Source organism: Nelumbo lutea, chromosome 6 (assembly GCF_056320005.1).
Source record: "Nelumbo lutea isolate HS-2025 chromosome 6, American lotus-T2T, whole genome shotgun sequence".
NCBI lineage: Eukaryota > Viridiplantae > Streptophyta > Magnoliopsida > Proteales > Nelumbonaceae > Nelumbo > Nelumbo lutea.
Window position 1 is genome coordinate 62,093,339 of NC_142689.1, and position 15,271 is coordinate 62,108,609.

Genomic DNA, 15,271 nt, shown 5'->3' on the forward strand with positions numbered 1-15,271 from the left:
ATGGAGGTGTCAGCCAGAGGTGGTGGTGGGGGCGTTTGTTCCGATTGTTGTGATTCCGGTCGCGGCGGGGTTGGTGGAGGAACAGGTGGCGGTGGCGGTGGCGGTGTTTGTGTGTTGTGATTGCAATGAACGAATAGTTACTATTAAAGGTTTATTTTTTGTTCATTTACGTTTTAAGAGAGAATGGTATGAAAAAAGAAAATAGCAAAAATTTATCAAAGTATGCACGCCTCCAAGTCGAATAATTGTCGCCGGTGAGTGGCACTGAAACAAGCACCACCCCTGGATTGTCGGATGGATGAAGGAAATACGGAACCTTGGATCGCTCTCATTGATCGTGATTATGTTGGTGTTCGCCATTGAAAAGGAGGAAAAAAAAGGCTTCAAGAAGAAAAAAAACAGAGAAGACAGGCGAAACAGACAGAAGGAGAAATATATATACATGGTTAGGAACATTCGAGATATCAACAAATCCTATACGATCACATGCGAAATGGAACCAAACAATCTTGAACAAAATAATGATTGATATTAATCAAGAGAAAATTCACAATAGGTACTCTGCACTTTAGGTCGATTGTCAATTTAGTACCTAAACTTTAAAACGTAATAATATAATATTAAACTTTCAAAATGAGACAATCCAATATCTATTACTGTTAATAAACTGTTAATTATATATATCAAATGATTTTATGTACGATTTAAGACTTTTGAAAATATCAAAATTATCCTTAAAAATAAAACATATTATTCATCATCTTATTTCTCAACAATCCACATGATGATTAAAACTCAAAAACCCAAAATAAATGACTCGTTGCTCGCTATCCTCCAAAAACCCAAAATAAAGGAAGCAACAAACCCATGTTTTTAAAACCCAAACTTATCCAAAATCCGGATCTGCTACACTTTTTCTTCTTACCTCCTACACTAATAAGTAACAACTGTGTAATGGAACACCCGAGATCAACTCTAGGAGACCGTGTTAACCCATCAGCAGGTAGTAGATTGTCGCTATTAACAGATGGTTCAACTGGTTGATAAAGCAACTGTCTAACATCTAACATTATTATTTATTTATGTTGGCGTTGTTTTCAGTGTTACAAAAATATAACAAATTACAGGATGGATTTTAGACCACGCTGAGTGCGCTTTATGACGAGCAGATCCCAATTTTAATTTCGTATCCAAACGCTGTTGTCATCCAATCCATTGGCTTTGTTGTTTAGCCAGTCCAATGGAAAGGGATCATCACCATTCACTATGTTTGAGCTACCTGAGCTTTATGACCTCCCGCTGATCCTCTGGTGCCCAGGCATCATGAAGATTATTGGAGGTCTCTGCCGTGATCTCATCGAAACTAACGATTCGCCGGTTGAGCTTTATACCTGTGAGTGGGTTAGGATGAGAGTTGAAGGGGGAGAGGGAGATATTCCTAACAAGGTCGAGATTGTGACTGGAGGGGTGGTGTTCTCAGTTCGCATCTGGCCGGAGGTTCTTCCAGAAGCTAATCGGTGGAGAGAAGATGTTCAGAGAACTGAAGTCATTTTAAAAGAGCAAGGGAGCGGCTCAGAGGTTTCAAGAACGGTAGTCCTCGAGGAGGAAGGGGAGTGTATCTTCTTAGAAGAGAACCTGAGGGGCTCGTTGTTGAGTCTTCCGCCGGACCTGGAGACTCAGGTACAGGCAGCTCAAACCTGGAGTATCGAAAGGGGAGAGGAAGGTGGAAGGGCAAACAGCAAAGCCAGTGCTCATTGGGCACATCCACCGTAAAATATTAGCATTCATGCTACGGATGTATACAAAAAATACACGTTTACTTGAGCCAGCTTGGACGGCCTCCGGCCTCCAAGACAATGACCCACACCACTTTGTCCATTAATGGAGTATCCCCCTGTTTTCCCTTCCAAGACTGATGAGTGCTGAGATACGTTTAACTTGTAATCGAATACCTGGGATCACCTATATTAACAGATAGTTGAAAAAGAAAATTAGATGACACTTGAATGGCATTTGTGTCTTTTCCCATGACACTTAACGGCTAGTTAATAGCAGGTACTACATTGTCGTATTTTGAAAGTTTGGATACTAGATTGTCGCATTTTAAAGTTCGGGTACTAAATTGGCACTCAACCTAAAGTACAGAGTACCTATTGGGAATTTTCCCTAAGGTGGTGTTCGTAGCGCTGAAGTCTGAAAACATCTTTGAAAATATTAGAGGTTGAGCTACCTAATGTTGTCTGATCCAAGGTGTCTCGAATCAAGATCGTAGTTAGATAGTCCTGCCAACTGGTGAGGTTGAGGTGGAAGGGTGAAGTCGCACACCAAGATCTGGAATCAAGAAAAGATCAAAGGCCCGGGGAGTTGTTCCCCGGGTAGACACTCCGATGCTCAAGTCAGTGGTATGAAAGGTAAGTGGTCGGACCGAACAGATGAGAATGATTCTAGTCCAATCCAAAGAGGCAAAGTAATAGTATGAGGAGTCAAAAGTCCCTTACCCTGAGCGGAGGTTACCTATTTATAGTCAAAGATCTGTGTCCAATTCGGATGAGGCTTCTAGGGTTGTCGAGATGAGATTACCTATCGAGGTCTTCAGAATAAGTCCTCTTCCCCAACGAAGTTGTTTTCCTTATCCGCACAGGGCTATCTTTCTTGGTCGTGCTTATCCGTCCTGCGTGGTGCCGACGTGCTGGAGAGATAAGACAGCCACGGAGGCTGCCACGTGGTTCCCGCAGCCAGCTCAACGATAACCCAAATACCACTCCCCCAGTTCCAAAGTCGAGGAGTGTAGTGCTCGGCCACAGTTTGGTGTAAAAGAGCTTTGCAGTTCTCAACTAAGGAACTTCAACTTTCGTTGAGCATGTTCTTCCTCCGCCCGGCTACCTTTGACTCAACCTCCCCAAGCTCTTTTCTCAACATGTCCCGCACCTCCTTCAATTCATGAACTCAGCTCTTCAGCTTGCGGATAGTGTCGTCCCTTTCTTCCACGCCATACTTTAGCTTGGCATTTTCTTCCTTCACCTACTCAAATTTCGTCTCCAATGCCTCACAAAGGAGTTGTAGCATGCAAAGATGATCAATAAAGCCAATGACTAAGCAGGCAGACTACAAAATGATCGATCATCAGTACGATGATAGAAGTAGTGAACAACCGAAGAGAAGGGGAAATGACTTACGGCCGCTATCTGGTGCAAGGCCGCACTAGATCTCTAGAAAGCTGCTGGTCGGGCTATTGATCTCCTGCCTAATGATGGGCATCATCAAACCCCGGACGAGCTGCTTGGGGGCCCCCTCCATCTTGAGGCCGTCCTCCATTCGGACACTCCAATGTGGCACGTATACACCCACGAGCTCTCTACCATGGTGCGGTCTAACACGCACTCCCACAGGCAATGCCAAACTGATGTTGTCCTATCCGAGGTGTCTTGAACCAAGATCGTAACCAGATAGTCCTGCTAATTGGTGAAGCTAAGGTGGAAGGACGAAGCCGCGCACCAAGATCTAGAATCTAGAAAAAGATTAGAGGCCCGAGGAGTTGTTCCCCGGGTAGACACTCCGACGTTCAAGTTAGTGGTATGAAAGGTAAGCAGTCGGGCTGAGCAAATGAGAATGATGTTGGTCCGAGCCGAAGAGGCAAAGTAACAGTATGAAGAGTCAAAAGTCCCTTACCCTGAGTGGAGGTTACCTATTTATAGCCGAAGATCCATGCCCAATTCGGATGAGGCTTTTGGGGTTGTCGGGATGACATTACTTGCCAAGGTCTTCGAGAAAAGTCCTCTTCCCTAGCAGAGTTGTCTTCCTTATTCGCATTGGACTCTCTTTCTTGGTCATGCTTATCCGTCCTGCGTGGTCCCGGTGTGGCTAAAGAGATAAGACAACCATGGAGGTTTCCACGTGATGCTCGTGACCAACTCAACCATAACCCAAACACTACCACCGATGCCCTTTTATAAAATTAAAAAACCGAAAAGGTATTCAACATTGTTCATCTTCTTCTTATTGCAATCTGTTCGAGCTTGCACAAGGGACGACAATGTTGTTTCTAATTTGCAACAATAGCAAAGGGATGAGAAGAAAAGAATAGCAAAAAGAAATAGCAGATAAGGTTCTAAAAATTGATCCAGTTCAAACATTTTAAATATTTTAACAGTGATATGTCATCTTACCCATTAGATTGAAATATTTGGGTAAGATTCATATAAATATAAGAGAAATGAGGTTTGACTGTTTGAGATTGAGAAAGATTTGAGAAGCTGTTGACGACTGAGAGAGTAGGAGAGAGAAGAAGAAGAAGAAGAAGAAGGAGGAAGGAAGGAAGGAAGAAAGGAAGAGGAGGACACTTGTAGGCTGCAGTGGTGACGACGATGGCGACTTACAGTGGCAACAGTGATAGCGATGGCAACAACGAACTACAATGGCAACAACAGCGGTGATGGTGGCGAACTAGCAATGAAATTAGATCCAAGATTTCCCTTAGTTTAAGATCTCTCTCTCTCTCTCTCTCTCTCTCTCTCTCTCTTAGATCATTTGTCTAAACTGCTCTCCCAGATCCATAAATGTGAGATCTTTCAAATCTCTCTCACTATCTCACACATCCCTCAACTAATCTCTCTCTCTCTAGTATATCTCAGATCTGAGAGATTTTCTTCTCTTTTCATTTTTGTTCTAACTTGTTAGAAGTAATAAACCATAAACCATTCTCAGGGTCAAACGGTTCAACGGTCAAACCATTCAGGTCAACAGTTCATTAACTAATTCAACGGTTTTTACCAGAGACTGGGTTTGGGGTAAAACGGAACTGGTCGCCTGGACGATTTCTGGTTTGAATGGTCCAACCATTTGGGTCAACGACGATTTGAAAACATTGACGACAACAAGGGGAGATGAAGAGTCTTGCAAATGGGTTCTTCTAATTGGATTGAAGAACCAACACTAAATAGGGGGCCCTGGATGAAGCTTATTGCCCAGGGGACAACGGCTCTACATATTGCACAGGGGACGACAGCTTTGTTTCTGGTTTAGTTGCAACAGTAGTGAAGAGAGAGACAAAGATAGATAGATAGATAGATAAACTGACAACCTCTAGTTTGTTCAATTATATTTTTTATAATATTAATAGTATTAACATTTTATAAATATTATTTTATATTAATATTTTAAATTAATTTTAATATTAAATTTTTTATAATCTTAATATATGAAGTCAAATATTAACACTTTAAAGGAAAATTAAAAATAACAAATATTATTTTATAATATTTTTAATTAATAATATTTTGATAATTTAAATCTTTTATTAATATTCTTAATCTTATTTATTTTTTATTTTTCTAATTTTATTATTTCTTAATATTTAATATTTTTAAAATTTAACAGTTTTTTTATTGTTATTTAAGTAACAATTTGATGGTAAATTTGTAAAATGTACATTTTTCAGATATAAGAGCATTCAGATTGATGAACAACTCTATTACACTCAAATATCTACAAAAGCAGAAAAGCAAATTTTCTATAGATTGCTTTAAAGATTTTTTGGTTTTTTTTTTTTTTTTTGCTTTTCAGACTCCATACTTCAGATTTACCGAACACCACCTAATTAATAGCTTTAGTGTATAAAGTAATAACAATTTGACCCAGATATTAGTACCAAGTTTTAAGAATCCAAAATTTTCTTTTTCTTTTTCTTTTTCTTTTTCTTTTTTCTTTTTTCTTTTTTCTTTTTTTTCGTTTGTTTCTTCTTCAAGGGCTACATAATGGGGTATATAGCCCATCCCCCAAACCAGGTGCAGTCGGGATTTGATCCCAAGTCTACAAGAGACCATACCAACCAGCCAATCAGCACCTTGCTCAATCAAAGATAGTTTCAAACTATGAACTAAGGATGATTCAAATGGATAAGCGAGAAATCAGATTTGCACCTCACATAATGCATCTCACAGCAATGTCATAGCCCATCACAACCTTGCATAAAGAGCATCTTCTCATAAGCTCCATTTGGGAAGAGTGTAAATACAAATATGTAGATTACAAAACTTTGTATCTTTGTAATATTTTGTATGCGCTAGTAATTAAGCACATACATTGCACATGAGAAATTTTTCTTCATATTAATTATTTGAAATTTAGATATATCATAGTTAAGATATAAATTGAAAATTAGCAAAAGTAACAATATGATTAAAAATAAACTTAAATGCTTGTATCAAGTAACATATTATTATTATTATTATTATTATTATTATTATTATTATTGTTGTTGTTGTTGTTGTTGTTGTTGTTGTTGTTGTTGTTGTTGTTGATTATTATTATTATTATTATTATTATTATTATTATTGTATTCCATTTCTATCAAAAATGAAAATAACTTTTATTTTAACAATTATTTTTCTTTAATATGATGAATATATAACATTAGAAATGTTCTCAAATGTTTTTGACAAAACTCTATACATTTTTATTTTTGGTGTTCTATCTTTTTTCTAAATATTTAACATTCAATTATGACATCATGGGTTTCTTTGAAAAGTTGAATCATTGACCCACCATCTAGATAAGAAATTAGCTTTGCTTTTGGATTAGTTTTAAATTAGGGAAAATTATAGTCAGAGTCGGTTGTACATTTAAAATTAGGCTACAGGTTGGTCCAAAAACCAACAAAACTCTAACTATCTCTACATTTCAAATTCTAAAAACCCCCACCATATCGTCGAAGGCTTATGTGGTTGTTGCCAATATGGGACTTAATCCATGTTGGACACAAAAAAAATCTTATACCTAAATTGCCCTTTAATGTTGGGTGATTGGAAAATAAAAAAGGGTTTTTAGATCTCATGCTCCTTTCTCTCTCTCTCTCTCTCTCTCCCAAAGTTCTCAAAGTTGTCTCTCTCTACTCAACAATTGTGTGATTTCAAAAAATAAAAATAAAAATGGTTTTTGGTTTCTGTATTTTCGTTCTTTTTATCAATTTCTCTTATTCTCTCTCTACCTATCGTTCTCCCTCAATCTCTCTTATTCTCTTTCTCTCCCACTCCCTCTCTCATTCTTTTTTATGTTAATTTTTCTTACACACTTATATGGTATTAACCAAATCATATAAAAGAACATAAGACAAATTTGATATGGTTCAAAAATCATTACACCAATTTAATAAAAATTCACAAGAAACTCTTGGCTATGAAATTTACACCAACTTAATAGAAATTTACAACTTGATTGTACAAGTGGTTAGTCCATTTAGTTCTTTTATACAGCCTTATTAATATTGTATAAGTTTGTAAGAAAAATAAAAAAAATGGAACAAAAGAGGGAATGGGAGAAAGATTAAGGGAGAACGATAGATTGAGAGAGAGAGAGAGAGAGAGAGAGAGAGAAAGGTTTTGACTTGGCTACAAACCGAAGCTAAGAGAGTGGGAGAGATAGAGGGAGCAAGAGATCGAGAGATGACTATGAGAGTGAGAGAAAAAGGAGGGAGATCAAGAAACAAAGGGAATGAGAGAGAAATTGAAAACCTATAGGCTTTTTGTTGTGTCCAACATGGATTAAGAGTCCCGTATTGGCAATAGCCACATAAGCCTTTGATGACATGGCAGGGGGTTTTATAATTTGAAATGTAGAGCCAGTAATTTTCCCTTTAAATTATATATTTCATTTACATTATATAAAATAATTTTTACTTATCACACTTAATTTTTGTTTGCCTATGATATCATTTGACCTAAACCACTAACCCGCCACCCAAAAAAGGAAAAGTAGTTTGATTTCTAGGTTGACATTAAATTTTGTTCAATATATTGAATGTATAGTTTTATAAATATACCCAATATTTTATTTTTTATAAATATATAACATTAGATATGTGCCCAAAATTTTCTCTATATTTTTTTGTGATTCTTTGTATTTTCTATTTTTATAAATTTTATTATTTGACTATGGCACCATTTCATTTCTAGGTAGATTTTAAATTTGGCATTCCATTTTCATTATTAATAAAAATACTTCTTACATTTCATACTTATTTATTTTATTTTTATTATTTAATTTGACATTATTTATAAATCCATTTGATCCCAAATGGTCGAATTGTTTGCCCACCACCAAGAGGGAATAAAATGGTTTTGTTTTCAAAATATTTATTTTTATACTATTAAAATTAATATTGTAGATTTAATTACAAGAATTTAACAATGAGAAAAATATATTTTAAATATAGGTTTTAATGAAAGAGAAAAAGAAAATATTTTTATTTCCAATTGATTTTAAATTTTACATTCCATTTCTATCATTAATAAAATATTTCTTATTTATCATACTTATTATTATTTAATATGTATTTTAAAAATGTCCCCAATTTTTTTAATTTCTATTTTTTTTTTCATTTGATCCATTTTTGAGTTATATTATTTAATTGTGGCAACAACATTCCATTTCCATCATTAATGAAAACATTTCTTATTTGTCATACTTATTATTTTTAATATGTATGTTAAAAATGTTCCCATTTTTTATTTTTATTTTTTTTCATTTTATCTATTTTTGAATTTCATTATTTAATCATGGCAACATGAATTGACCCATTTGACCCAAATGGTTTAATTTCTTACCACCACCTAGATGAAAAACTATTTTTTTTAGGTAGATTTTAAAAGTATAAGCTTTTATGTTATTGAAATTATTAATTTATTAAGTATGGATTTAATTAATAGAACTTAACGATGAGAAGAAACAAAAATGACTTAAATATATGATTCAATGAACATGAATGCAAGTTAATAACTTACGTGTTAGATTTAATGAGAAGGAATCGAGTATATTGAATATCTTAAAAGTACCTCTTTTCAACTCATTTAATATCAATAACCAACTACCCTATTTGTCCTCATTTTTATAAATAAATTTAAATATAGAGAGGTAAATTTTACCCTAAAAAAAAACCAAAAATATTCTTGAGGCCATTTATGCTTTTTATAGCAGTATAGATTTGTGCCGTACTTATTTATATTTGTACTCTTTCCAAACTGAGCCTTGAAAAAAGTAAAAATATAAACAAAATAATACAAAATACAAGGTTTTATACCCTACATATTTGTATTTGCTCCAAATAGAGACTAAATGACAATCAAATACGAAATATATTCTCAATGCATGGTTAGTTGAAAACGCTGTCAGGTTGGTGTGAGATGCATGAGGAGCAAGTCCCGCTTTGAAAAGTAGTTATGGCCCATGTAACCTGAATGAAAAAATATAAGTATAGAGATGCTCCCAAATGGACTGCAAGTAAGCCCACGTAAGGATTTGACACGTGGCAACATAATAGCAATCTTGATCCTATTTGTAGGTTGATGTCTCAAAAGCAATTTTTTTTTTTCTTTTGGCTGCAAGAAAACAAAGGCCATATTGTTGATATTGTTGGGATCCATAAATGAAGACAAGAGAAAGCAAGAAACCACCCTATATTATAAACCTGTTCTGTAGATCTTTCCCATGATTTCTTGATAACAAGCCAAAAAAACAAAGAAACTTCAATGGGTGGGTTGGACCGTTGAGATCTGGGCGCGTTAAGGTGTATGGACCTAAAACAATACTTTTGGCCCAGTTGCTGCTCTATACCTGTTATGTTTGAAAATTAGGTCAAAGTTTCCAAACTTTCACGGTATTGGAAGAAAATATTAATGTGCCGCCTGTGTTTCACGTAGCACCGCTTTGTCCATTTTTTAATTCTTTTATCTACTAATATTTGAGACTATATATATTTGATCATTGGGATCATGGAGTCCAACCCAAGTCCCAATCGCAAGCATTGGGTCCTTTCCTTTCCTTTCCATGTTCAACATCTTCATATAAATATCTTTCAGTTTTAACAATTGTCTACATATTAAGATGGTTTCTGGTAGATATGACATTGACAACCACAGGAGTCATATTGCAGGTCCCATACAGTCAGAATAAAGCATGGGTGATGGATGACACAGATTTTATTCTATAAATATCACAAATTGATCCCTTCTTCAATTTTGACAAGTAATTAAGGCACATCCCTTCTCATGTATCTAACAAATTCTAATTTTCTAAGTAGGCTTGTCATTTATCCTCGTTGAATCATCAAGACAACCCCAAATGCTAGTTCTACCCGACCCACATGATACAATTATGGGCTGGGCTTGGACAGCTTAAAATGCTCTTGGACCCAACAAAAAACTGGCCCATGAGCATCCTTAGAAAAGACATGGGCACAGGCCACAGGGCGTGTAATGATCTGGTGTGGGGCTCAATTGAAGAAGTTGGGCTGTGCCTAACTTAAATCATTTGGCCCATTGGTGAGTGGTGACCCACCCTAATTTTAAAAGTTAAAAAGTTAAAAGAAAGCAAGGGGTACCGATGTCATTAGACCCGGTCAAAGGTCAATTACCACTTGTCGCAAGCAAATTTGAAAGTGTGAAACACCTGTTTTTTACTTTATAAAATTAGAAACATTCTCGTCCTCTCCGGTCTCCAGTCTCCACCCCGGAACAACCGCGTTTGGGGTTTGAATCTTTGACCCGATAGACCTTTACAATTCTAAATTAATTCCTAATCCACTAATTTAAGTATTTAACACCACAGTCCACACCACCTCCATTCAAAAAATAACAAACACGTTTTTACTTGTTATAATCCACGGCAGACGTGATGTGAGTCCGTGACCCCAGCAGATCTCCATCTCCATCTCCATCTCCATCTCCCTACATTGCGTTCCGTCTCTACACGTGTTGCCAGCCTCCTCCTTCCCTTCCCTACTCCCTGCTATATATTTATACGCTCTCACCCTTCTCCCAACTTTTCATCTTTTTTTTTCTTCTATTTCTCTATCTTTGCATCTTCTCTCTCGCCTCTTCTTCGTCTCCGGACTCGGTTCTCTGAATTTCTTCTACTTGAACTATTCATTAATCACTCCCCCTTGTCTCTTTTATAGTAATGAGGAAAGCAGAGTAAAATCGGGTACTCAAGAGGAGAGATAAGATGTTGACAGAAGCGAACAGCATGTCGCGGTCTAAAACTGGTAATGCCGCGCATTCTGATCCAAATATTCCTACTCCCCCTAACGAAGAGGAATTCGCCGCCCGCAACAGCAGCGAGTCCGGGACAAGCCCCGGTTACTACGACAACCCAATCAGCGCAGATAGCTCTCCCATGATCATGTCCCCATGGAATCAGGCTTCTCCTCTCGCCAAGTCTCCATGGTCCAGATCCTCTCCTGTTAGTCCCTTCGATGAGAATTTCCCTCCCAACGGTCTAATCGGATCCCTCGTCCGCGAAGAAGGCCACATATACTCTCTGGCCGCCACCGGCGACTTACTCTATACTGGATCTGACAGCAAGAATATTCGTGTCTGGAAAAACCAGAAGGAATTCTCCTGCTTCAAATCTACCAGTGGATTAGTTAAAGCCATTATAATCTCCGGCGATAAGATTTTTACCGGTCACCAGGACGGTAAGATTCGAGTCTGGAAGGTGTCCCCGAAGAATCCCAGCGTTCACAAACGCGTCGGAACTCTCCCCACTCTGAAGGACTTCATCAAGAGCTCGCTCAACCCCAGCAATTACGTCGAAGTGAGGCGTAATAAGAACGGACTCTGGATCAAGCATTTCGACGCTATTTCCTGTCTAAGCTTGAACGAGAATCAAGGAATTCTCTACTCGGCTTCTTGGGATAAAACCATCAAAGTGTGGAGGATTTCAGATTCCAAATGCTTGGAGTCCATCATCGCACACGACGACGCGGTTAACTCCGTCGTTGCCGGCTTCGAGGGTTTAGTCTTCACGGGATCGGCTGACGGCACCGTCAAAGTTTGGCGGAGAGAGCAACAAGGCAAAGGGACAAAACACGTGCTTATGGAGACGTTGCTGAAACAAGAATGCGCGGTAACGGCATTAGCCGTTAATCCGTCAATGACCGTCATATACTGCGGTTCATCGGACGGACTCGTCAACTTCTGGGAGCGTGAGAAACAACTCGCTCACGGTGGAGTGCTTAAAGGCCATAAGATGGCCGTCCTGTGTTTGGCAGCCGCCGGGAACCTTGTTTTCACCGGGTCTGCTGACAAGACGATCTGCGTGTGGAGGAGGGAGAGTGGAGTTCACACGTGTCTGTCGGTGCTAACGGGACACAATGGCCCCGTTAAGTGCCTTGCTGTCGAAGTCGATCGTGAATCAACGGCTGGCGATCAACGTTGGATCGTTTATAGTGGCAGCCTCGACAAATCGGTGAAGGTTTGGCAGGTTTCCGATCAGCCACCGGATTTACATCAAATGGCGGCCATCCAGCAGCACATGTCCGAAAATTTTGCTCATTCGGAGTCCTTACCGTCGACACAGTAACGTGGGACTCGGACTCGGAAGCGAGAGCAGTCGTCGGGGGCCGAACCCGAACCGAATCGTTGGTATTATTTCGTTACATACACTTGCCACGTGGCAAATATTCATGAATAGCTAGTGAATCAATGAAAAGAAGCGTATCCTAAAAATGGCGGACCGCACTCCGCAGCAGAGGCGGTTCTTTTACCTGTTACATTAATTACTGTTCCATTGACACGTGTCGTAGAAGGCCTTTCGCACGCAATGGATATCAACTCGTACAAAAGCGGCCTCAATTTGACGATACGTGACACGAGAAGGAAGGGTGAGAGTTCGATGGAAAACATATATTCTTTTTTTTTTTCTATTTGTTAATATTATTTTAAAATTTTAAATATGAATATAATGATGCCGGTTTAAAATTGTCAAGAAAATGAAAGTGAAGGAGTGCTGAGAATGATGATGGGCCGGGGGAATTTTTAAATAAGAATTTATTTCCTTGATAAACTGTGGAAAAATGTAATATTTGTATTTTTTTCATTTTTTTTCTGTTTTCTTCTCAATCTTGATTGAGGAGGATGCTGTATACAAGTTGGATTTGTTTGCATTTATGGAACTGTATTGTATAGTCGAAACTCTTGTCCATATTATGAATACAATCAGAATATATAAGAACTTTGGCTTAGATTTTTGTCATTATATAAAGGTTCTCTAATTATAGTATTATCCAAAGTAGGCAATTACAACTTGTGATTTTCTATAACAACTCTAGTTATACTTGTTAAAGAACAAGAGCATAGGGAGGTCAAAGCATATAAATATCGAACTAGTTTTTATGGACCACATTAAAACATAGCAGATGACTGCTGATCCCATGAATAAGGGTTTATATGGCTTACTTTTGACACTTGTAATATGTTTAAAATTTGGCTATGTGGTGGAACTTGGACTTCCAAGTTAACCATGTCTGGTCTTATATCGATTAGATGGTGTAATGATTTTTATGATTCTTGTTAATGCATTCAAGAATTCAATCAGATATATTGTTTCTCATACAATGATTCTTGTTAATGCATTCAAGAATTCAATCAGATATATTGTTTCTCATACAATCAGTGGTGGTTTTTCAAAATTACAATGTACATTCAACAATCATTATAAAATAGACAATTCAGGAGAGTTGTCAAAAAAAAAAAAAAAAGGATAAATCATAAATTAGGGTTGTAATCAAATCCGACTCGGATCGGATTTAGTAAAATCCGGATCCAATCCGATCACCAAAACCCGCTTCCGAATTTGATCGGAAATCTGATTGAATTTGAAGACCTTATATTTGAATTTGAATCTTAATGGATTTGGATCAGATTCAGATGTAATTTGACTCTGTTTTAATTTTTTTAATACTAAAAAGTTAAAACTTTAATTACTTTTTAATTTTTATATATAATAAATTAATACAAATATAATATACTGATTTTAATATATATATATATATATATTGTAATATATAGAATAAATTTATTTATAATTTTAAATATAATTATATAAAATTTATATATTAAAATCAATAAATATTATAATATAATCGGATTCGGGTTTTAATCCGATCAAATGGACCAATTGTTTAATCAAATGTAGATTACAACATCCAAATCCCATCTGGTTACATAAATATATAGTATGAATTTGAGATAATCAAATCGAATGTTGGTTTGGGCCTCGAGTTACCAGGAGCCTTGAAAAGAGGAGTCCTTGATGGAAAGGCTTTTGTAACTCTTTAAGTAGGGAAAGGTCCCAACTCTCCTACATATAAGTTTTGCACAAGTTAGAAAGAGTCCATCACTGCTCTTCCTCAATTTTGGCTTAGAATACGGAAATTGGTAATGATGGGAGGCAATCTCCCTCTCCCTCTTATAATTATTTTGCATTTTCTACATGCTAGAAATGGGATTTTCATCCGTTGTAAGTGTTTACATAAAGTTCAAACCATTAATGCATGTCTGGATATTTCCTTCATCCGGTGATATTTCCTTTTCCGGCATCATCTTCTACGTATTAGAACCAGTGCAAAGAATTGGTTAATAAAGAAAATTAGATAATACCCGAAGGGAATTCGTGCCCTTTTACTTGTCACTTAACAATTAGTTAATAGTAAGTATTAAATTGGCATACTTTAAAAGTTTAGGTACGGCATGAACACTAAAGTTTGGATACCAAAATGAGACTAAGCCGAGAGTATAGGGTATTAATCTACAATTTTTCCTAAGTAATTCAAAATTCTCATCATTGTCAATGCATGGGAAAATGATAAGATATAGAATTATAGGGGATTTTTGTTTTAAAACAAAGTTCAGGGGTCTAAGTGTCACAAGTCATAAGTACAGGGTGATATGTGTAAGTTAACCCATTATTCTGAAAAGCTAATTCTAGATTGAATGCTGTTGTAATCCTTGGTTGTTGAACGAAACAAACCTAACGGTTATTGGTAAAAAAGAACAAAAAAAGAAAGAAAAAAAACATAATAGCCTCCTCATCTCCTCCACGAGCCATGGCCTACCTGGTAGGGCTGTAATTTCAGTTAGATTATATCCGTTTTTTATCTGAATTCAATCTAGTAAGATTTGGATTTGGATACCCTTATAACAAATCGGATCGGATAGAAAAAATCAATTCGTTTAAGCTATGTTCGGTTTAAAAGAAAAATAGGCCCTTTCAAATCATAATCTTAAAAATTCAAGGGATGTTTATCAAGTTCGAATCGATCAGAAATTCAGAATTCTTTACCGGATCGGATCGGATATTATCCCCTGCTGAATTCCAATGGATCCGATCCGTCACTATTACCTGGCCCAAATTACACTGGTGTGTACCATACCATGATAGATGCGTTTCTGAAACCCAGTAACGATAAAAGATAGCTGCGGTTTCATTCAAACAAACA

The 15,271-nt window shown here is 36.8% G+C and overlaps 1 protein-coding gene across 1 annotated transcript; it reads left to right on the plus strand.

The window, feature by feature from the left end:
* The first annotated feature begins 10,617 nt into the window (after nucleotides 1-10,617).
* Nucleotides 10,618-13,015, plus strand: LOC148849190 (protein JINGUBANG-like). Its single transcript, XM_088952591.1, has one exon. It carries the CDS (start codon nucleotides 10,996-10,998, stop codon nucleotides 12,352-12,354), a length of 1,359 nt encoding a protein of 452 aa, XP_088808717.1. The 5' UTR covers nucleotides 10,618-10,995; the 3' UTR covers nucleotides 12,355-13,015.
* Nucleotides 13,016-15,271: the final 2,256 nt, after the last annotated feature.